This window comes from Ptychodera flava, chromosome 20 (assembly GCF_041260155.1).
Source record: "Ptychodera flava strain L36383 chromosome 20, AS_Pfla_20210202, whole genome shotgun sequence".
Taxonomy (NCBI): Eukaryota; Metazoa; Hemichordata; class Enteropneusta; family Ptychoderidae; genus Ptychodera; species Ptychodera flava.
The window spans coordinates 8,840,219-8,865,175 of record NC_091947.1 but is presented as its reverse complement, the minus strand read 5'-3'; the positions used below and the strand labels follow the sequence as shown (position 1 = coordinate 8,865,175).

Genomic DNA, 24,957 nt, shown 5'->3' with positions numbered 1-24,957 from the left:
AGGTATGGATTTTGAAAGGGAGAATATAAACGGCAGAATTCCCTACCTTGATTGAGGAGGGCGCCTTAGTCTTGTTGGTTGGTACAAAAACGTGATCACGCGAGATCGAGATTTGATAAAAGTTGTTGTCCACTTTTTTGTTGCAAATTTCGATTTCGTACCAACTTGTGTGTGGAATTCTACAGCTGGGCGTGGTGAAAACACCAGAAGAAACATGAGCACGGAGTCGAAGGGAGATTTGAGGACTGTTATTCATAACAGAAGAGGTGTTGTTCAGCTACAGGGAAATTACTCCATTGCTCAAAGTTCTTGGTCAATGTCATGCCAAAATGATTATGATAAATATCACTATAGAAATCCGAAATATTACGGACTAAAGTCTCGAAGGGAGAGCTCAGATCAGAAAGGTAATTTCTCGGTTCTTTTTTTTTTTTTTGACTGAAGAAGGTGTGAGACTTCTACAATTTGTAAAGTAAATCATGCAATATTCTGGGAAAGTACCGCCACCGTTGCGTTGTCTGTTGATTTGTAAAAACATGGGAATAGTGGGCGTGCGTACGTGGGTGGCACGTGTGTATGCAAATTAGACAAAAATTTTCCGCGATCGCGCCGAGCCGTGCCAATCAGCGCTCTTGCAAGTTTTTGTGCTGCGGATAAATGCAGTCCGGTTCTTGTTATATTTTTCTTGCGGTTCAATCATAATGTCGACCATGTTTACAAGGCCCACAATTGCAATGATGGCGTGTTCTCAAAATAGTGATGGTGTAGGGCGCTGCAGATCTGAAATTTAATTTATTGTGTGCCCATTTCAAATACTACAGTTATCCTTTTAACATTGTTACAAGGGGCAGTTTGCTGTGCATGATGAAGTACCTTGTATGTTTGGAGACTAAAAATAGATAACAATTTCCCGCAAACTGATCAACTTTAATCTTTCGCCCGAATTTCACCCTGCATTCTCAAGAAAAGTAAATTTCAGTCAAACTTTAATTTTTCATCAGGGTGTATGACTTGCTAGATTATTCATGTTCATCATGACAGCACAGAAAACTGTCCAAATCATAGCTTGAAAATTGGCAAAGTCACCACATCGCAGGGACAGCATTTAAATTGAAGAGTTTAATTCTTAAAAGTTACACAATCAGTTTTGTCTCCTCAATCTTGCAGATGATCTGTCTCATATTAAGATAAAAACTTTGGATGAAATAAGAAGAGAGAAACAAGCAAACAAATCGTCATCGCATGAAAAACATGTTATTACGAGTAAGCCAGGTGAGGAACTTTTATTTTTTTGTTTGAATTAGTTTATGTTATATGATGTTAGGCAGTTTGAATTTTGAAATGATCCAGATAGGGTTAATAATGCAAAATATTTTTAAATGTCCAACAAATTAATTGCTTACCCTAAATGATGTTTATGGTATAGATATATGTACATTTTGCCAAGGATTTGGAGTATGAGCAAATGGTTAGGGAACCTCTAACATTTCTACTTTCTCAAAATATAATTTATCAATGTTTTAAAGGAAACCTCCGACAAAAGTGACCAAGGAATATTCAGAATGTTTATAGACTTTACCACTTTGAGCTACGGTACATCACTGTGTCAATCCTTTATGATCCTTGTTGGTGTATTTATCCTGACCATGCTTCATCAAGACTAAATATCTACTGGTTATGTTTTGCATACTAATTGTTAATTTGCATATTCAGGGAGTGAGATACTAAGGTGTGATATACCGTGATATGGAATCAATAAAATGAAATTGTTCAAATGGGAATGCTGAAAGTTGATGTCAAAGCCAATCAGAAAGATAATGGTGTTTATACAATCAATTGCAAAGGTCATGAATACGTTGTTGTGATTCACATTCGGTGTTTGTGTTCAGTGGGGAAAACATGCATCTATTGCTTGGTTCCCTGAAGTGTATCAGTGCAATCAGATTAGGGAACAGCAAAAATGCTACTGGGGTTCCCAAATCATTAACCATATGTTTCCCAACCCTGGCAAAAACAGTGACACGCAATTTTCTTCACTATGATATACACAAGTTACTCATGGTGAGTTCCAGAACTTGTTTCCCATGACTGTGTGCTATTTCAACCGACTCAGAATTCCATGTTTCCAATTACCAGAAAATGAACTGTGGAATAGTTTCAAAGACAAGCATGCTCACCTTACCAGTGGCACGAATAACCTCTCCAGTAAGAACAGTGGTGAATCAGCTGACATTACCTGGCCTGGGAAACTTGCCGGTGAACCTGAGATCTCAGTTAGTTGCAACAATGGTCGCAGATCTATTTCAACCAAGGGAGGTTCCAAAGGTAATGTGAACACCACAGTCACACAACCAGCAAAACCAGACATCAAGGGGAAGGGTTCCTTAAAAAATGTCAGTGGTAACTTCAAAGTACCACCGTTGCCAACCCGCATCATCAAGTTTCCCACCCAAGGAAGTTGCCTTGACAGTGACACATCTTCAACACCATCAACTTTTCCTGGAACTGGTGCAGTGAACATGAACAGCAGCAGTGCAGCTTCCCACACAACCAACATCGCTGTTACACCAGGCATGGTATCTCCACTGTCAGTCAAAGACAGCAGTCAGCAGATGTGTATCTCACATAACCAAAACAAGCCACAGGCAGGTACTGATACATCAGTTAACAAAACAACGATGAAAAACCAGATCTCTTTGAAGCCCGGGGTGAAACGGTTCTCAAGACGCATAAATGCAGATCGTGTACCAGTGCAGACAGTCAACAAAGCAAGAATTGTACCTTTCACAAAACTTAAGAATGAAGAAGACACCAAGGTCCAAAGCCGTCTCATAACATCCTTCAACCTGGATATTTCTGGAAGTCCTGCTGCCAAGAAGACAGTTTTGCAACAAAGTGACTATGATGAACAAGATGGATATAGTATCCCACCTCAGGCAAGCAGTCCTCTTCAACTTTTGCAGAAATCTCTCTTCCCTTCATTTGAGTCACATGATTTTGATTCAAATATTCTTCTCAAAAGTCCAAAAAAAACTAGTGTCCGAACTTCAAATCCTGAAATGAGCAAAAAATCATCCCCAACTTTTAAGTCACCAGTCACACCTGACACAAGAGATTATCATGATTGGAATATACAAAACTCTCTGACTCCACATGAGAAAGTAGGCCGACAGGGAGAGAAAGATGAAGTTACACCACATCAAGGAAACAACGATGCTGATTTTTCAAAATCAGGTAGCCCTACCCAGGGAGCTTTAGAGCCAACACGGTATGTGAAGATTAAGGAAGAACCTAAGTCAGAGGAAAACTTTGATTTATCAATGGCTTTCAAAGGCAATGGTTCCTCGGAAGGAAATGAAATCTGTGACAGCGGTGATGATGATGTCCTGTTTTGTGTATCAGATAGTGGTTCCAACAGTGAAGGTGAGTTAATGTTTCTAATTTCATCCGGAAAAGAAATTGTGAAGAGTATACTTACAATTTCATTATTGACATTGAACTTCCAGTAGCATTTTCTCAGTGTTAGCCAATCAAGTCATTGTGGTAAGCATCCTTTTTACGAAGAAGATATGATTCAATGCAGAGTATTTCATTTGATCAGGATAATCTGATGTGTAACTTTGATCTGTTGCCTTGTTGTAACTTGTACCTACCTAGGGTACTTTCACTTAATTCTACTCGTGGCATTACCATTATCTCAATAACATATTACTAATGTTTTACTCAAATGATCGTATACCTATTTGAAAAAAGGAAAATCCTTTCATTGAAAATGTTTTTCTTGAAAACTTGAGAATCATGGTTCTGACAATTCTGAATTTTGACTTTTGTTTAATTTATAGAAGCTTCAACAAACTGTCAGAATGAAAAAGTGAACCATAGCAATTGTTGATTAATGACGAATAATGAATCAAATTTATCGCTTCCCTTCACTCAGAGGAAAGATCTGACAGTGGACATACCAACACCAGTTCATTCTATGTAGAGGAAGATACATTATCACTGTTTGCACCTGCAAACTATGATGATCTGCTTGGAGATCCAGGACCATCAAATAATTTCCGTGCTCCAAAGACAAAGTGAGTGGGCTTTTTCCTTAATCTTTTGTCCCAGTATCCAGAGGTCCAGCAATTCCATTTAGTGAAGTAGGGTTGCTCTATATGTCAGTGATGGGGTAGTGAAGCAGATGTCTTAGATAGTTCATAGCATCTTCTGGTAGTGGGACATAAATTGGTAATTAACTTGCTGTAAGGAATGAGCTAAATACCATGCACACATGATCTGATCAAAATGAAGGCAGCCATTGTGGCTTTCAAATCTCATCCAATTGTCACCATAATAGTACACTCATATTATATGTAACACATTCAAATTTAAAAGACAATTCACAAACTATGTGAAACATGACCACATCTATAGTAAAAATCTGACCATGGTTGTGAAACAGCCAATTATAGAAAGTGATGTCAGATGTTTCAGTACGAGTGAGCACTTCATTATAACGGGCTTGTGCCATCTATCAGTATGCAAATCTCACAGGAATTTGTCAAACTTACTGGACAATCGTCTTTGCAGATACCTTCTTGATAATTTGTTAAATATCTAGAAAAGCAACCGTCAACAGTTTCACAAACAAGCATGGTTACAGTGCAAAGTGAGACCAACTGTAGATATAGTTATGCAAGAAAACTGTAATTCTGTGTGCACATAGGCCAGCTCTTTTATATGTCATGCATTATTCTGATTTCAGTTTACTTAACCTATAACCAGAATGAGCTGTTCTGTGACTCATTTATTTTCATTTCAAGAATGTGTAAAACTCCTGGAAATCAGCAGAGAATGAAAGGTAAGCCAGAATCCATATCACAGAAACGCAGCCTTCAAGATGTCAAAAATGAATGCAACAAAACTGACAGGAAAAGGATGAAAATCAGCGATAATGAACAAGCCACAAGGAGCCCACAGGTAGCCAGTGAAAACACAATGCCACGTGTTGTCACATTAAATTTCAAGTCAAAACCCCAGAACGCCAATCCTGAGATCATGAGAGGCCAACAGAAAACAAACCAAAGGTATGCATTTCAAGAACAATTTCAGGCTGTCAAGAAGGCGAGTTTGTCAACTGTCACATGTCAAGCGTTTGGCAAGACAACACTCGAAGATGGTCTAAAAGCACCATGTCTAGCATCTCTACGTCAGGTAAGTGCCGTAGACCCATTACAGCATTAACTAAGAAATTTTTTCTCCTTATTATTGCTGGATCTCCGAGGGTTTTGATCATAATCATTTGAAGTCTTACCAATAATGCCCAGTATGTCTTTATCCCATGCAGATCTATTTAAATAATTGCTGTTGTTTCTTGAGATTTCAATGTCAAGTGTATCTATACAGATACTTTTGAATGATTTGTGTTTGACACACAGATATTGACACGTTTGCAAACTTCAATTTCATGATCTCTACTTGAAAATTCAAGGTGCAAAGTACAGAGGAGTTATCAAAAGGCACCAGTCTGATGAAATACATTAGTATGTCAGTCACGAACTTGTTTACACTGGTGCATTCAGTTATTGTCAATCACTCATTCATTCACTCAATTACTCATAACTCATTAACTCACTCATTGAAGCAAAACTCCGTCAGATATAAATATAGGAGAGGACCTTTGCATGTTCTTTTTGCTTTATAACGTTCAGACTTTACAGCACCTAAAAACACAACTTATTCCTTTCACATTACACTGAAGGTGAATCGTCACTTGAGTGAAAAAAGGCCATGTGATGCTTGGAATGTGATATTGCAGACCCCAAGCTATCTTAACTCTGACATCACTGTGCTGTCCAGGATTCTGAAGAGTTGTGAGGAGTCTAACAATCGTAGTGTTCCTGAGGTGAGCAGAATTCTCTTCAATTTATCGACATTGTATCAGTTTCTGTAGAATAGTATTCCCATATTAAGTGGTGATGAGGGTAGCAGCCTAGCATACGTTCATTTGCCAGAATGTCTAAGAATTATCTCGAAACAGTCTGTCACATGGGGCCATAGGCCAGTGGAAAAGGAGTGTTTTAGGGTGACTTTCAGGCCTGAGAGATTGCAACACCTATCAAATTTTCTCACTGAAAAATCGAGACATCGTTCTGCTATCACTCATCTAAGTCACATTTGACACTGCCATCTTTCTTTACATTTTCTAGAATGTGCGCATGCCTATACTGCATTTTCAGATTTACCGGGGTAACAGCTGTCCAAATTGGTAACTGGTTAATAGTTTCCCAAACTGTTTAATAATTGGTTGACAGTTCGGTAACTGGCTGTCTGCATGTATCAGTGCCAAAATGACGCACACCATGTGACTGTTAGTTGATGAATCGCAATAGATAGTTTGGATGAGGTGTGTTACAAATGCCAATGACTATTTAATTCTAATTTGTGTATTTTTATTCAAGTGATGGGGCATTTTCTTTGTTTGAAACAATCATCCTGTTCAATGACCGTGAGGTTTTGTATGAAGCAAAAGGCAGTGGTAAACAAAAGCCCTCCTTGAGACAAAGTATCTCATATTCTGCCTAAACATTTCTCTTAATTCTTTGCACAGATGAAATACCACAGTAATAAAAGTCATTTTACTAAGATTTTACAAAAGATATTGTGATGTGGACAAGTATGAGAAAATGCTTCAAAATGTCATAAAAATGCATGTCACCCATACTAATACTAATAATCCTCTTTGGCTGCTAGGTTGCTATGGCTGTATTTGAGCAGATTCAAAATTCCTCAGGTACCGTACCATCGATGGAAAACTTTCTTACTATCATCAAAGTATTGTGCCGACACAAGATGATCAAAAGGTTAGTTGAACTCAAGTCAAAAAGGGGCAAATTTTTCAGAAGGAATAAAAGTTTTTAATATGTCATTGATAAGAAACAGTTTATTTGAATGGAGAATGCAGGTTTTTGAAATCATTCAGTTGACCACAAGATCATCACTGTAGGTGGAATTTTTGTTGTGGAAATGTTTTTCTTTGTTTTGTTGCTCTTTGCTTGTTTTTGTCTTGTTCACCTTAACACTGTGTTTTCTTTAAAGTTTTCTTTTGAGTTTTTGAGAAACCTGTTAATGGGACTTGATCTTGTAGGATTTCTGAATAAGTAAAGAAATTCTCCATTCAAAATGTTGATCAAGAAGAGATGACTGATCAAAACATCTTCTTGCTTGCTATCCAAAATTTGCATTTTTGGACACCATGGGCTTGAGGCCCAAATGGTGTCCATATGTTGCCACAATGTCTGTTCATGTGTTTGTGTTCGTCTGTCCGTCTGTATACAGATTTTGGTCCAGTCATCACTGAAAAAACAGAATGTCATGTAATCGATATGTTTTCACTTACCAAATCTGCCTTGTTAAATCGATGGACTGTAAGATGTCATTTGAAAGCCTTTGAAAGCTAAACTGATGTATGATATACAGTTACCTGTAATCTAAATATGTTCCTTGATATTCAAAATGCTCATGTGAGGGCGTTGTTTTTAAAAAGCGGCCATCTGCTTAAAATCTGTGATTTGTTAGATTTTCTCTTTCCATGGTAACTGTGGCAAAATTGGAACAGGTGACAGTATACCCCCTTTGACCATATATGGGCATATTTAGATTACAGGTGACTGTATACCTTCAAGTTTATAACATTTTACAAAGGGAGCTGACAGGAACATCTCTTTCTACTTTTTCTTTGCCAGAGCATTAAGTTGTTTGTATCCACTAATCATCAACGCAAATGTTGTCAGGGAACCAGCTGTATTGTCTGTTATTGATGACATCACTGAAAGACTGATTATGGAGAAAATGTGGACAGAATTGCATGATGTAGTGCTCATGCTTATAGAGGCAGAAGTCAAAGTAAGTTACCCAGTCAACCACTGTCACTTTGACATTTTGACTTTTTGTGGTGATTTTTCTGGAATTTTCTGAAGTGATCCACGTAGTTTGCAAATCATGGAAGAGAAAAGTAACCACAAATTTTGTTGACTTCACAGCCAAATGATAACACTCTATCTGAACTGATTGTGAAGCACAGCAAAGATGCCAACTATGGTGCTATATGCAACCTCATAGACTCTGTAAGTATGCTATAGTAATCCTAATTTCAGCATTTGGAAATAAAGTGGTACTGACATCTTTCTTCTTCAAAAATATTGAGTGATAATTGAGTGATCATTGATACAACCAAATTTCTTCTCACACGATATTGTAACTTTGTGTACATCTCAAAATTACCAAGTCCAGCTGAAGCTAAGAAAATGAGCAAAGTGTCAGAGCATACCTTTAATTGAAAGAAAATGTATGCTACATGTTCTTCATTTGTATTATAATGTTTATAATGTTTTATATTTGATATGTTGAGTTATTGTCACACCATCTATTTGCAGTGTGGAAGAAAAGATCTTGTGCCGGGCAAAGAACCATTTATGAAAGCTCTGCGTGCGCTGAAAATGTGGGGAGGTGATATAAATGCATACAATGCTGCCAAAGCTTTGTTCTTTGAATACTATCCTAGAGATTCACGACCAGATAGGTAAATATTTATGATGCAAGTAGTAGTGAGAATGTTCTTTTAAATCTACAGGGAGCAATATGCATGGTCTGCATGCTCATGGAAAGTCTATGAAAATCCTTGAATTGTAAAGTTTTAATTTGGGAAACATGTTGTAGGTGTGTTAGTTGCTAGGTAGTGGTTGTGCAGATGTTAGAGTAGTGAATCTGTGGCTGTTGAGTTTCAATTTAGGTCAACATTGTCATCTATCAGTGAATTTTCATGAGTGGTACAAATGCTGAATTGCAGTTGCAGTCAACTCATGGTTGAATATGTTGACTATCATTGTGCCACAATTTAACCGATACACTTTGTAAATACAGCCAGATAAATTCACTCGTAGGACACCTAGAATTAACTTCTAATAATTCACCAAAATGCAAGTTGTCGTTCATGAACTAGTGTCAATTGTAGGGCTAATTTGCTAGATCAAATTAGTGTAGCTACTTACATATGGGTTTTCAGTAATGCGTATTATGTATTTTACTCAAAAAAGACAATCTTGAAGAATTGTTGTATGTGTTTTATCAGATAGTTGGTACTATGTATGTGTTTTATCAAATAGTTGGTACTATGTATGTGTTTTATGAGATAGTTGGTACTATGTATGTGTTTTATCAGATAGTTGGTACTATGTATGTGTTTTATCAGATGGTACAATGTCGATGCTTGAACTATTTCACTGAAAATGAACTTTAAATTCTTGTTTTGCAGAGAAGGTAAAAAGACAGATCGTGTCAAAAAGATGAATGCAATTGAACCAAATCTTGCACTTGCACAGCCAAAACAAGGTACTGACTTAGGACCTCAGAAGACCATGATTGACCTAGGAACAAGGATGCTGCAAAACCAAAGAAAGCTTGATGCATGCATGAATATACCCTTGTTAGATTGCAACCAGAATATCAACACAACCAAAAACAGCAAAAATTCAACCGGCTCATCTTATACCAGTCAGTATACAACCAAACAAGTCGTGTCCATGGATGGCTATCAGAGTCTTGATATGTCACGTTGTAGTAATGAAAGTGAGAAAAACCCAAGACGGTCTCAAAATCATGTTTCCTCACCAGAGAAACAGCACTATATCAAGAAGATACAGGTATAGAAAATGAAATATAGACACTTTTATAGCCATTAGAGATGAACTTTTTCAAAATCTGTCTGTAACTAATTTAATAGAAAGATGCATACAGTGTAGCATTAGTGAGCTATATAAAAACTTTAGTGAAAAATCATCCACTTCATAACTGTTGTGCCATTTGCATAAAATATCAACAAATGCACATGAAAAGCTAACTTTTCTTGATAAGCACAATTGTTCAGTGGTAAAAATGGTTTGAAAATTCATTGCATTGGTAGAGTAGAACATTAGCATTGTCCAATGTTTCATGCTACCTTGTTTTTTTTTCAAAAGATGTGGGTAAATTTATCTCCTTACGAGTTGTGACAGGAAGCAAGGCTTAGCAAATTTTCATGTCCAGTAGCCAGCAGGCTAGCTGTGGTAGCTGAGAAAGATCACTAGCCCAGCTGCTGTTTTCACTGGCCAAGTCCACATTTTAGTTACTTGCCGAATCATTCAATTGTCAGTTTACCTGGTGGATGGACATAAATTCTAGCCTGGCAATTAAACCTTGCTTGAATTTGTACATTTTTTAACTGCAAAGAGATTCGTATGAGGGGGTTGACAAACTGTGGCAGTAATATCCGTAATTACTTATGGAAGGTGAGTTTTGTGAAGAAATCACTAATTCTGCATGTTGTCATTTGTATAGAGTGTCACCAGTTTGAAAGAGCTGTCGACAGCATATGTTGAAATGAGGTCCAACTGCCCAGAAGTCATAGACTTGGATGTCAAAAATGAAATCTTGAAAGTGTTGACTCTTTATCCTCATCTGGCCGGAGACTCTTTTGAAGAATTCATGACCATTGCTAAACAAGAATTGAAAACAGGTATGATGAGATCTTTGATTATTTATTGTTTGAGAGAAGTCTTTGTGTTTGTCTTTTATATTTCATTTTTTGCCAATGGTACTCTTTGCAAATAATTTCATTTCCTTGTTAATATGCAAATATAAATATTTGTCCAAAAATTTAGATTACAGTTCTGAAAATTATGCACACAAGAACAACAAAACTGCAACTGTGTGTAGGCGACTGTCATTGTTACAATGAACACTAAAAGACGTAGTTAATGGCTCAGACTCAGAAAAGTTTTTAGCTGAGAAACTACTTGATCCAGGACTTTGAAATCAGTGGAAATCTTCCAAGTATGATTCAGATTTTGATTTGTTCAAACAAAGTTGATCTCATAACTAATATGCAAATTAGCAAAAGTTATCCTACAAATTTGAAAAAAATCTCAGTCAAAAAGTGCTTGCTCTTTGACTTTAACATTTTCATTAATGTGAAAAATGGTCAAAATTTAAAAACTCAAAAACTACTAGCCCTAGGGCTGTGAAATTTGATAGGTGTATTCCTATTTTGATGCAAATCTGTTTGCAAACCAAGTTGAAAGATGACTATTATGCAAATGAGCAAAATAAATGGTCAAAAATTCTACTTTCTAAAGTGCTACTTCTATTACTCGGATAGTTGGTGGAAATTTTCTTAGTTGGCGTTGAGCTGTATGTTCCAATAAAAGTTGGATCTATGACTAGGCAACTACATGTGAAAAAACTGTAAAAAATTGCAACCTTATATAAAATTGCTGGCCTCAGGAATTTGAAACTCTAAATTTCTGTTCAATACACAAGTGAGCTGAAAAATTATGAGTCAAAGTTCTTCACTCAGACTGTAGTCACTGTGTGATAAATATGTCTGCAAGGCTTAAAAAAGATCGTTCCTGGTCACCAGGCGTATCATTTCAGAACCTGTGTGTCATGGCTTTTTTAAGGTGGGTTACATACTCATCAGTACAGCTATCCTTGATATCCCTGTTTGCATGTTGAAAAATGCTAAAAAGAAGACAGAAGTATTATGCAGCCAGTGATAAAAGACAATAACTGTTGCATCAATAGTGCCACACCAGCATTGTTAGGAATGAAAAAAGGAAAGAAAAAAAAATGAAAACTGCATTGCCGTATCACTTTTGCTGAATGTCAAGGACCAGAAACAATTTTTTGGACGGCCTAATGTATTAGTTTGTTTGAATGAAGTTGATAGAATGCCTGATATGCAAATGAGCAAAACAGATGGATGATCAAACAGTTAGTACTATCTCATAAACTAATCAGTCTGAAAGGAGGGTACTTCATTTGCATGCATAATTAGGGATTTAGTTCAAATTCGAACAGCGCCCTCTAGCCAGTGAGTGACGGTTATGGCATTTTCGCCAGAATTTTATCCGCAGATATCTCAGCCTTCGTTTAGCATCCGTCCTGTTTCAAGTTAGCGGCTGAATTGTACTCTTAGTTAGTTTTCGCCGATGAATTTTTGTGGGGTTTTATCGATTCGTTTTTGCGTTAGCCTAATTTTCATGGTTTTCGAGCGACCGAAAATGCCGTTCACTAAACACTGCCGCAAAAGCATATCCAAAGTCAAATTTCCATGAGAAGTAGGGAGGAGACGTATCTTGAGTAGGTCCATACGATCTGAAAAAATCTCAGTGGCTTAAGCCTCCGTTTTTGAAACACGTCTCGTTGAAGTTGACTATGCAGCGCCGTTCATGTGTTAAATCTAACATGGCGACCAGCGTACAGCTCAGCGTGAGGTGTACACGTAGACTCTCTCAGCTCTTTCTCGGTCCTAACCGGCTAACTTAGCAGATTTTTTCGGTTCTATTTATGTTTTAAATGATTGTGACGAGGAAGCCAGACTGCAAGCTTGTGTTACCTCACTGGCCAACACAATCTGCCTGGCTGACTTCTCGGTAAAGTCGTGGACAGCGCAAATGGAAAAAAAAAAACACTACGGTGACACCGCGACAGAAGGGCTACGTTTATCACTGTATGCGGCCGTACACTTAGTATAGTGGAAGACACCCGTCGTACTGACTAGCAGTGCTGTTTCGTTTATGAGTGATTTTTTCCGTTTTCGCATTCTAGTAGCTAGCAATCATACAAAAACTGTAGGAAATAACATCGGCCGCAAAAAATCTCCATGGATAAATACGGCTACCCTGTATCCCGCACACGAGTACGTGAATATACAATAGATGCGGCTAGAATGATAGCCGGTGAACAGCTGCGCGCTGCGGCCGTCCCTGCTAGCATTGCCGGCAACGGTGCGTGCTCGAATTAGACATGGCACATTTTATAACTCATGTAGGCCCTAGCAAAAAATTTGGTTTTTTTTAAAGTATTGATGGTCATAATGTGACATTAATTATATACTTTATTTATATATTACATCAGTGACCCGATTATAGGAGTAAACTTTGAAAAAAATGAAAGATTAATCGTGTAACGCCCGCGCCGTGTGAACGACAGTGGTTTGGTCGCAGTAAACAGCGTGGAGTGTACGTAGCGTGATGGGTGTTCGTATACTCATAGACCCTCGAGATCTACGTGTACAGCGATATGGTAACTGCATGCCAACATTCAACACTGCCGCAAATACATGTCCATGGTCGCACGGTCATGAAAATTTCACCAAATGTTGATAATAGTTAAATGAATATTTTCTGAAATTTTCGGCTTGGCTTAAGACCTCTAAGGTCATTATCGAGCTGTTTTACGAAAAGGTGAAGTTTACTTCCGCATTTGGCGGGTCGACCTCGCCACCCACTTTGTAGCGATTTAAATAAAATCTTCTCAACTTTTGTGAGTTAACCCTAGGAAAACAGATCATTAGTATGTATGCTACAACTGAAAGCAAAAATTATAGTTCTAGCTATTGTACGTTTTGCTGCACGTCGATATTTAAAGCCCGCCCTTTCGCTGCATTTTATCCCTCACTGCAGTGGCGGTCAGCGTGACGAAAACGAGGCTCTAGAACACGAACTTTTATGCAAATTTCATAGGCTCCTTTCAGAAACTCTCATAAACTAATAAATGGCTACTCTACTATCCGTGTCAGGATGTTCTGATTGCAAAGCTTTCTGTGTGTTGTAAAAAGTGAAAATTAATGTAATGTCTCCAAAATATTCGTAGTATTTTCATACATTCAACTGAAATTAAATGGCAGTATTTTTTTTCATATCTTTCTCTGAAGGGAACACCTACTTGCACATATATTATCATAATGAATCATTCCTTATTCAGTTTGTATGACTGACTTAGTCAAAACAGTATCAGATTGTCCTTTTGAAACACTGGTGTTTGCAGATTCAGCCACTCCTTGTTAGTCCCCACTGATGCAGTCCGGCGGAGACTTACAGATTTGGTCCCGTCTGTCCGTCTGTCAGCAGCCGTTTTTCTGTCACACCCCTGGGCCAATTTTTTTCAAACTGTGTGCAAGGATAAAGTATTGTGGCATACATATGCATGTCAACTTATTTTGCAATACAATTCAATATGAAATTGTCATGTTTTTGAACCATAACTCAACTATCCCTGATTCGATTTTGTTCAATGTTGATACACAGATAAAGTATGATGGCATATATAAGCATGTGAATTTATTACATGATACAATACAATATGGCCGGTCAGCGGCCATTTTTGTTGCGATTTTTTCATGTTTTTAGTCCTCCTTCTTCCATATTAGTTGAATTTTGACATTTAAAAAGCCAGGGCATGACATACCTACTTCTGTCCAATTTGGTTAAAGGACATAACCCGATGCCACTTATACTGTTACTGATGTCTACTTGTTTACAATCCAATCCAGTATGGGCATCAGTCACAGACAGGGCTTTTGTACCCACATTCCTTTTTTCATGCGCATCTTATCGACTTCCATTTTTAGTCACTTCCAGAGACAAAGTCCCAATTACAGGGGGGACTTTGTCATTGTCAATGACTTATTGAATCATGCCTCACCTATCCCTGAACAGATTTCATTCAAACTTGGCTGGCAGACATTGTATTGTAGTGTGCATGTCAATTAGTGGTGCAGTGTGATCCAATATGACTGCTGGAGTTTATGGTTTGATGTGTTCCAATATGGCCAGTATGATACAACTATTGATCTTGCCATGGAAAATACCAACAGCCATAACTTTACTGTCCCAAGTATACAAACATTACCCCCCCCCCCCCCCCCCACACACACACACACTATCGTGTGATTTCCCAACATTTAACAAATTCACCCCTCTCCCCTGTAATACAGCTACCAAGCATGTAATTCAATCACCGTAATTCAAATACCATAATCCAGCGGGGACCTTGTCATCAGGGATGACTTGTTACCTTATGTTTCAATGCCGGTGTAATTTTTATGGTGATTTCTATTCACAGAAGAGTTAGCAACAGAAGACAAGGAAGTGGTTGCATATCTAGGTGTAGGTCTTCAGGACACGTGTTACCAAAACAAGCTCTGGACACAGGGATTGAAAGTGCTCCATGTGTTACACAATAATAACATATACTATGCAACGTTTGCTGTCGGACAAGATGGATCAGCCATTCAACCAAACTGTACGATAGTGCTTAAGAGTATGAAGATATGCCTTGAACTTGAACTTGCAGACAATGCATTAGAGATCATCAAAGGTGTGTATGAACATGCCATCCTGTCCATGTACTTGTTTTGGTAAGGTCTTGCTCTGCAACTCATTTTAAAGCCCCGTTCGCCGGTGATCTTTATGTATTTTGCTTAAGTTAGCAAGCATGCACCTCAAAATTGAAAGACTTGCATGTAAACTTTAAGCTAAAACTTTACTCAACAAAACGTCCAACCCTTTACAAATCAAGAATAAAAATCAGGGGTCACTATGCAAATTTGGTGATAGAGAAACAATTAACATAATATTCTTCGTGTTTAAAATCGAAAATTGTTAATTCTATGAGAACAAAATAAAAATTCTCAATTTTCACAAAATGAAATGGTCAAAACTTTACTTACTCCAAAAGCTTTAAGTGAGCCCACACAAGTGGTAGACCAGAAAGGAATTGTAAAAACTTAAGTCTGACTATCTTTCCCCAAGGTGCATTCTAGTTTCTACCATAGAACAATGGACATCTTTGTACTTAGATATCAAAAGTTATTTTGTTTGACCGGATTTGATCAAAATTCAACAGAAAAAATGTTTCAAGACTCATTCTCGATACATAATTTCCTGATTTTGTTATTTCAGTTATTGCACTAGTTTGCCGTGAACAGTTAAGATGTACTCCTCTTAATATAGAAGAGTGATTGTACTGTTTGTGAAGCAGAAAATTGTTCCATTGAAATGATTTTAACAAGTTGTAATGAAATATGATTAGTTTGTTCAAGTGGTGAAAATCCGTACTTTTATGTGTCCATCTGTGTCCATCTGTTGAATCTGAGGAATGTCTTAAATCAGCTACTGTCACTTTGAATGACTTTTCTCACTGTTTTTAGCTCACATTTGGTATACCAATGTGAGGTAATCGTATAAGCTGAATCAGTTCATTTGCATGCCATTTGCATGTCTGTATGTATGTATGTATGTATGTACGTATGTATGTATGGCCGTCCACATCAAAAACAGCTAAACGGCAGAACCTACTGTCTTAGTATTTGGTGTACAGGTGCACCCAGGGGTGGAGATGTCAATTTGGTCAAATGAACATGTCAGTGCCAAAAATATGCAAATGAGGGGAAAAAAGGAAAAACCCTGCAAATTGCTAAAACTCTGTAACCGTTGGTCAGATAGGGTTGAAACTTGTTGTGCAGGTTCCTTTAGGTATTCTAAAGCAGATGTGTAAAATTTAGGATGAAATTTGCATGTTTCTATTTTTCAGGTAATTTTTAGCTCCCATAGCCATATGTATATATGGCAATGGAAGCTATTCTTATAGGCTAGGAAAATGTCTGTATGTCTGTATGTCTGTATGTCTGTATGTCTGTCCGTCAACATCAAAAACTCCAAAACCGCTGCACATTTCATCTTGATATTTGGTGTGTACATGGATGATGGGCTGTAGATGAGATTTTGTTCAAATGAAGTTGTCATTGCCAAAAATATGCAAATTAGTGCCAAAAAAGGCGTTTTTGGTAACAAATCTCCTTCTTCATAACCGCTGGTCAGACAGCTTTGATATTTGGTATACAGGTCCCTAGGGATAACCCAACCTGGATTTGTTCAAATTGTGATGAAATATGCAAATCTGTATTTTTAAGGAATTTTTTTGTCATTTTTGGTCAAAAATTTATTTCATCAAAACCGCTTGTCTGACAGCTTTGATATTTGGTATACAGGTCCCTAGGGATAGCCCAACTTGGATTTGTTCAATTGTGATGAAATAAGCAAATCTGTATTTTAAGGAATTTTTTTGTCATTTTTGGTCAAAAATTTATTTCATCAAAACCGCTCGTCTGACAGCTTTGATATTTGGTATACAGGTCCCTAGGGATAGCCCAACTTGGATTTGTTCAAATTGTGATGAAATAAGCAAATCTGTATTTTTAAGGAATTTTTTTGTCATTTTTGGTCAAAAATTTATTTCATCAAAACCGCTCGTCTGACAGCTTTGATATTTGGTATACAGGTTCCTACAGATAAACTAAATATGATATACAGAATATATGATGAAATCTGCAATTTTGTATTTTTGGTGCAATTTTTGCCATTTTTGGTCAAAAAATGTGTTTCTCAAAACTACTTGTCTGATGCCTTTGATATTTGGTATACAGGTTCCTGGGGGTTCTCTTAGTGTGATATAGTGAAATTTGATGAAATCTTCAATTTTTGTATTTTTGGGTCAGTTTTTGCCGTTTTTGGTCAAAATATTTGTTTCTCAAAAGTTACTCATGTGATAGCTTTGATATTTGGTATACATTTTTATACATAATTATGATGAAATCATCAATTTTGTATTTTTGCAGCTAATTTTGCCATTTTAGGTCAGGCCATCCTGAAATGAGCTATCAAAGATCTCAACCTTCTTCATCAATACATATGTCACAAAACGTTGCTCTCTTCATAACACAGCAGAGCTCTGTCGACCATTGGGTCGTTTGTTAGCTCCCATAGCCATATGTATATATGTTTACAAGTTTACATTTTATTGAAAATCTCAATAGCCACTGACAGATTAGATGAAAAATTAGCATGTAAGTACTTTGGGCTGACCTGAAATGATTGTGCACATCTTGGGTCAGCATCTTGGACTTGCTATTTTTCATGAATTTTTTTGTAATTTTCTCCCATTTTTGGTCAAAAAATCTTCTTCTCTGAAACCACAAGTCTGATTGGTTTGAAACTTGGTATGGAAGTGCATAGGATGACCTTTCTCAAATCTGGGCAAATCGTGGTGAAATTTGCACATTTGCATTTTTTGGCTATTTTTTTCATTTTTGATCAAAAATTTTTTTAACTCTGAAACACACATCCCATTGAGTTGAAACTTAGTGTAGAGGTTTTTACGGGTGACGTCAGTAGATTTGATCAAATTCTGGTGAAATTTGTATAATTTTATTTTATTGGGGAATTGTTTCTATTTGTGATAAAAAATCTTTTAGCTTGATTTTAGCTTGTTTTGATAACTATATGGGAGCGACCAGTGACATTGTCACTATTTTTTCAGTTTTTAGTCAAAAAATGTTTAACTCTGAAACCACTCATCTGATTGCTCTGAAAGTTGGTATACATGTTCCTCAGGATGACATCAGTCAAGTGTACACAAATTGAATTGAATTTTTGTATTTGTAATTTTGGGGCAATTTTCCGAATTTTTTGTCAAAATTTTTTTTATTCAAGAATAACTTATCTGATAGCTTTGATATTTGGTATACAGGTTACTAAGGTTGATCCAAATCAGTTTGATGAATATCATGAAGATATCTTGAATTTTATATTTTGCTTAATTTTTGGTTATTTTCCTCATTTTAAGTAAAATTTCTTCTTCTCTGAAACCACTAGCCCAATTGCTCTCAAATTTGGATTGAATGTTTGCGAGGGTGTTACCCTTCTAATTGTTGAAATTACGACAAAATTGGAAATATTACTGTTTTGGGGCAATTTTTGTTATTTTTGGTCAAAAAATCGTAAAAAATATTTTCATTTAAAAGCCCCTGGACAGACAGCTTTACATTTGGTGTACAGATGTCCAGGATGACAATAGTTAGATATGTGGAAATTGTCCTGAAATATACAAATTTGTATTTTTTAAGACAATGTTGTCATATTTGGTCAAGAAAACTTGTTCTCAAAAGTACTTGTCTGATAGCTTTGTAATTTGGTACAAAAGTCCCGAGGGATGTTATTAGATAAATTTTCTGCTCAAAGTGTTGGGAAACCCCCAAATATTTATATTTTAGGTAATTTTCTTTTGTGACCTTAAATGACCTACACCAACCAAGGATTTGTTGTGAGACAGTTTCGAAGGCTGTGAACATAATTTTGTCTTGTTTAATATCAATTTGTAGTAAAATTTGATCCTGAAAACAGAGCTGAGGTAAATTTTTTCATTGCGAACCAATTTTTGCAACTTTCGCATGTAAGACACACAAGAACTGATGAGAAATTTGGATCCAGGATAATTCCAGATGTCATAATCCCCCCCACAGTGGAAGGAATTTCACTATCTGTAACTGATTGAAGTGCTGTTTACATTTGAATAGTAGCACTCATATCATTAATTAAAACATCCCCAAAGTTGTAAATATACTGCCAGCTGGTCTTATGTAAACATGGTCAACCAAGGGTTGGAACATTTGATATTCAGGAAGGGTACGCAAGTAGTTTAAGGCATGGGCGTCAAACGTTATCATGAATATGCATTAGGGCTCATGAATATTAATAAAACAACACTGCCCACACATGAGATAACAACAGAAAATCTCTAAAATCGTATCACAAACAAAGTTCCTAACTGGAACATCATCGAGCCAACGAAGTGACAAAGGACACATTAGTGTTCACAACAAAAGATAGCCCATAAGCACTGTGTGGAACTCGAACACATAGAAAAGGCCGATCATCGCGTACAAACGAAATCCATACATCAGCCATCCTGAGGCCAAAGTCCACGGCATGAGGAACGAGGTGACAAGGGTTAATGAACAGAGTCGGACACAAAACGATCCAAACATGAGTATTCTTGCTTCCCTGCAAGAAGAATGCAGAGATCAACAACATACAATATAAAATTAAGGAAGAGATGTGCACGCTTATGTCATGGAGATACATTTGGTACCTCCATGTTTATATAAGCCACTAAGGAACGAACTGGTAGGAAACGTGGGGGTCAAAAGGTCACGGTGGTCTGAGACATACTTCCACGTCTCACCATGGCTATAACAACCCATTTGTTAATTTCACACCAACAATCTTGCCCAATACAGACAGAAAACACACTTAATAAGCACAAACAAGACAAGAGGGATGATGTGTGCAGCCACTTTCAACTTAAAATTACAAATTGTTTCAGATACAGACGACGGGGTCATGACCTTTTGGATTGCTTGCGAGATGGCCCGATCGCGCACAAAGCGACCAGATTTCTTTCGAAAATTCCAACTTGTAGATCGCAATTTTTTCCTGAACTTTTGCTATCCCCAAACTAAGGCTTAAAATATCTTTACAACAATATCTTATACATGTATGATTTGGTAGCGTTTCTTTAAAAAATCACCGAAACTCAACCAAGAATTGACTTTTCCTACAAAACGTACGTATTTTGCGCAAATTTGAGGCGATTAACTCAGGAATTTTTCTTTGTAAAGGATGTTGATCGATTGTACTGAACCCATTCTATTATCATATGCCGAAAAAACATAGTTTAAATGTGGTTTACAAGTTGGAATATGCCGATAATAATATACGCGATTTTGGCGCGAAAATGTCAATATAAAAATCACGTGACACCTTTTATGCAAATTTAAGTGACATAAACTGAAAGAACTATCAAAACTACGTATGTGTACCAAATTTCATCAAAATATGACCGGTAGTTTTTGAGAAATGAAATTCAGCTCGAAATTCGGTCTGGACCCCTGCTGGACCCCTGCCTTAACTCACTTGCGTAGGGGATAGAAGATTGATGAGGTAGCATTACTTTTACCAGATCCCTTGTACATTTTTTCCCACTTTTTTAAAAGATCCCTTTTATATTTTTTCCTACTCTTTTTTCCCCACTCTCCCACCTTTTCTTTTCGTCAAGCTTCTGTGGCTAATTTTTTGTTGACATTTTCTTATGTATGTAGGATCTGCTTGTCCCATTGCTATAGAAGTTGATATGCATGTTCCTAAAGATGACCTCCAGTACTAAAGTTGCAGACCTTACTTGCTATTGTCATTCTTGTTTTTCTGGTTGATCTTTGGTACCCATACGTATACTATAGTACCAGTTCTGATAAAATGTGAGCGACACCATATAATTGCGGTATTTGTTTCAAATGTGATTTGTAAGTGCTTGTTCTACTCCCCAAAACATGATTGAAATACCAACTGTTTAGCTTGTCAACTCTTGTCAACTCGGCAAATATTGTGTTCGTTAGATGCACTTTTATTGTTTACATTTTGATTTCTTCTCTTAACCAGAATTCACTTGTCAATAATATGCAGTTTACACATTAGCGGAGTTATTAAGCTGAATGCTGTGCACCTCAACACTCTTTGGGAGTAGAATAAGAAACTGTCGTTAACGAAACTCTTGAAAACAAAACTCTGAAAAATCATCAACAGTTCATCTACTTGCCCTTTAAAATCAAGCTTATCCAGGGCCTAGAGTTGACATTCGTTCAAACTTTTTTGCCTTACTTGATGCATACTGAGCAGTATTTTTGCTTTTAATCCTAAAGCTTCTGGTTGGAAAGAGCCAAACCCAGATGATCACACAGAGAAAGTACTATATTCTGAAATATTCCAAACTCTTGCAAAGGCTATGATGAAGAAGAAAGACATAATGAGTTCTTGGAATGTAATACAGCACCTAGCAGCAGTAAATAAAGGTTGGTTTGATGGTTCTCTGAGCTAATGCATCGCCGTATTTATTATGATTGACAGCCTGAGGTAATAGACAGTTCTGTTTACATCCTCTAGGTATTAAATATGTAGTTTATGGAACAGTTGTAGTATATGGTTTCAAAGAAAGTAGAAGAGGCCAACAATAGTTGTTTTTAAAATTTCCTGCTTTTCTATGTAAATTTTTGCAGTTGATTTCAGTAGGATGTCTGGATCTGAAGTTGGTAGGCTTTACTGATAGCCTGTTTGTAGAATTTGCTGTTTGAAGTTGCTCAGAAGAATTTTTAGTAGCATCACTATTGCTATCTCTCGGAACGTTTCCTTACATAAACCTCATAATCAATAATTCACATAATTTTTGTTTCATTTTCAGAGTATCTAGATGAAAAGACGTACAGTAGCCTTTTGAATGATCTGGTTCATGTGTCCATGCAGAGTGGAGAGTTGGAGACAGCCTTGAAGGTCTACAAACACATGAAATCCAAGAAAGTTGCCGTAAGTAGACACACTGTCAGCTCATTGATCTTGGGGATTCACAACTCAGGGCGAACTTTACCGGCTCGCCAGATGTTCTTAGAAGCCTGTCTGGAAGGCGTTTACCCCAAACAGCACATGCATGAAGATCCATACAAGTTGATGCTAGTTGTCTCCTTCTCTAAAATCGAGCTGACTTTTATCATAGAGGAGTATCTGAAGGACCTTGGTAAGTTTCTGCTGTACACAACTACAGAGCCGGTAAGTTTTGATGTCGCCATTGTCCTGTGTAACATCTCTGATCAGGGAGAAATGCAAGAACTCCAAGCAGGCAGTCGAGGAATCAGAGAAGAAAAGCAGAAAATAGTTGATGTGCTGTACTACGAGTTATCGCCACCTCTCAATATGAGGCCAGGATGCAACCCTTCAGACCCCTGCCTCTATGTAACGAGGGAGTCGGTCGACAACTGGATGAGAGTCAGTGTAGCAGATTTCTGTCAGTTACCGTACATCAAGCCAGATGATGATGATGGAGAGCCAGCCGTTGCAAACTCTGATTCATCGGAGTTTGATATTAGGAAGTCAAAGCAACCTCCACCACAGTTTGTTGTCAAGGATGAAGAAGAACTGACTGCAGGCTGCCAGCAGTGGGAACCACCAGAAAATCAAGTCAACGGGGAAGTTCCAAATCATCTGCTAAAGGAAGAGAAACCAGTCATAGAATACGGTGCCCATCTCAATGAAAATGCAGTGATTGCAAGGCCCTCCGAGTTGAAATTTGTGAGAGACTACAACCATGGAATAAACAATGTGGAAATAGTTCATGCCAATACGTCTAAAGAAGGCCAGATGTATGATATTTGTGGAAGGATATCACTACTACCAAATGCAGCTCCCAACTACCCAGCATGCAATAGAAATGCACCAAATGTCCATGACCAGTGGCAACCGAACAACATAAACTCAGACCAGGCACATGATTATCGCCTGAAACCTCTGTCACCTCCTCAAGCAAGATTTGCCCAACACAGAGAAAGTGCACGTAGGATATACGAACCAAGAGCCAAATTACCTCCTTTCAGTTCATGGTCAAGCCATCATAGAGAAATAAGTCTCAGGCATAACAGCATGGATGTCTCTGATCCTCAGATCTCCAATAGTACCAGACTCAACATCATTGTTTTCCGAGATAAGTCACGGCAGGATATCTTTAGTAAACTTGCTGAGTATGTGCGTGAAGGACATGTGCCAGAGGTGAGCCATCACATTTCACCATTTGGTTAATATACATTTTAAAGGTATACTGTCACCTGTTCCAATTTTGCCACAGTTACCATTGCAAGAGAAAATCTAACCAATCACAGATTTTAAGCGGGTTGCCGCTTTTTAAAAACAACACCCTCACATGGGCATTTTGAATACCAAGGAATGCCCCTTTGACCATATATGGGCATATTAGATTACAGGTGACTGTAACCTTTAAAGTCACACTAGCTCTTTTGCCATCATTTGTATTTTCCTGTGCCATGAACATCTTACCAGAGATTTAGTTCAGCAATATCTGCAAAATTTTTTGTTTGTTGATTAATTTGTTGTGTCTTGTGTTTCTCTGACCATGAAATTAACAGAAATATGTATATTTCTTCAGGACAATTGGCACATCATAGCAAGGGATCTCCATCGAACGTTCATGGAAGAAGAGTATAACTGTTCTTCAGGTCAGCTGCAGTACACTGAAGATGTTGGAAGGAAGGCTGAGTTAATTGTTGATCAGTATGTTCAACGATGGTTCCAACCGAAGCGTCATCCATTCCGTCCAAGCTAGATCAACTGTTGCAAGACACATAAGTAGGAAAGTTTACACAGCAGAAAGTTAATTTGCATAAGTATTTTCAAAGGTTTTGAGAACCTTCCGTGTTATAACCATGTTTTACGAATTGTGTCTAAGGGGGAAGACATGTGGTATATTCACATGGACTGATCCATAAAGTATGGTAGTTCACATGATAATGACTTGGATTGACATTGCAGTTCATGGAATGAAGTAAGAATGCAGATCATGTTATCTGATTGTGGAATAGTTTCGTAAGATGACGATGAACATGTAACGTAAAAGTGTGCAAGGTTATTTGTCAGAAGTATAAGTGTTGTTGCACAAACATTAAGAGTAGATTAAGATTTTTGCTAGTTCCACACACTGATATGTTTGCTGAGTGTTATGAATGTTGAAGTTCTGCACAGATTTTGACAATAGAGTGTTTAGTCAAACATGAAAATTATGTCTCAGATCGTTAGTGTATCAAATCATTGGGAAAGAGATTGTCAAAGGTATCTGTTGACAAACATAATCACTCATCTTCTCCATTTTTGTACCAAAAGAGGGTAATCATTCTTGAAATTACTGAGTGTTATTTTTAGTAGTAACTGGTAAGTGTTATTCATGTGGCATATTATGCTATGTTATTTGGTCATGTAGCAATGAAGTTCCTTGGTTTTACAAGGTGTAAGGCCAAGAAAAATGAAAAGTTTGTTTCTCATCCTCGCACGCGTCAATTCACACCCACTGTGTAAACCTGTTTTTCTGTTCATGAGGAAATGAAATAAAAAAACCACAAAAAAACGCGACAATAGTGTCATAACACAGTGCTGTATAAACAGAACTGTAAACAAAATAATTGACACCAACATTCCATTCAGAACTGTACACACATGTCACTGTTATATTAAGCTGTCAAAACTCTGCATTGCTGCAATAAAAGTCAAACCGCAGAACTGTTGCTATACCAAAATAGTAAAGTAACACTGCTGTATATTTCTCTCTCTGTGCATTCCTATTTTGTTTTCATGGTTTTTTTTGCATGTCCTTGTAGGTTGAAGAATAAAAAAAAAATTGATAAGAAAAACCCCTTGTCACCCCATC

The 24,957-nt window shown here is 37.3% G+C and overlaps 1 protein-coding gene across 1 annotated transcript; it reads left to right on the top strand.

The window, feature by feature from the left end:
• Positions 1-104: 104 nt before the first annotated feature.
• LOC139119948 (uncharacterized) lies at positions 105-24,957 on the top strand. The gene is made up of 16 exons (XM_070683917.1): positions 105-407; positions 1,168-1,272; positions 2,137-3,423; positions 3,938-4,079; positions 4,809-5,199; positions 5,747-5,890; positions 6,739-6,848; positions 7,731-7,890; positions 8,028-8,111; positions 8,421-8,566; positions 9,299-9,686; positions 10,360-10,537; positions 14,929-15,183; positions 21,401-21,550; positions 21,937-23,291; positions 23,686-24,957. Exons 1-16 carry the CDS (start codon positions 215-217, stop codon positions 23,860-23,862), a joined length of 5,265 nt encoding a protein of 1,754 aa, XP_070540018.1. The 5' UTR covers positions 105-214; the 3' UTR covers positions 23,863-24,957.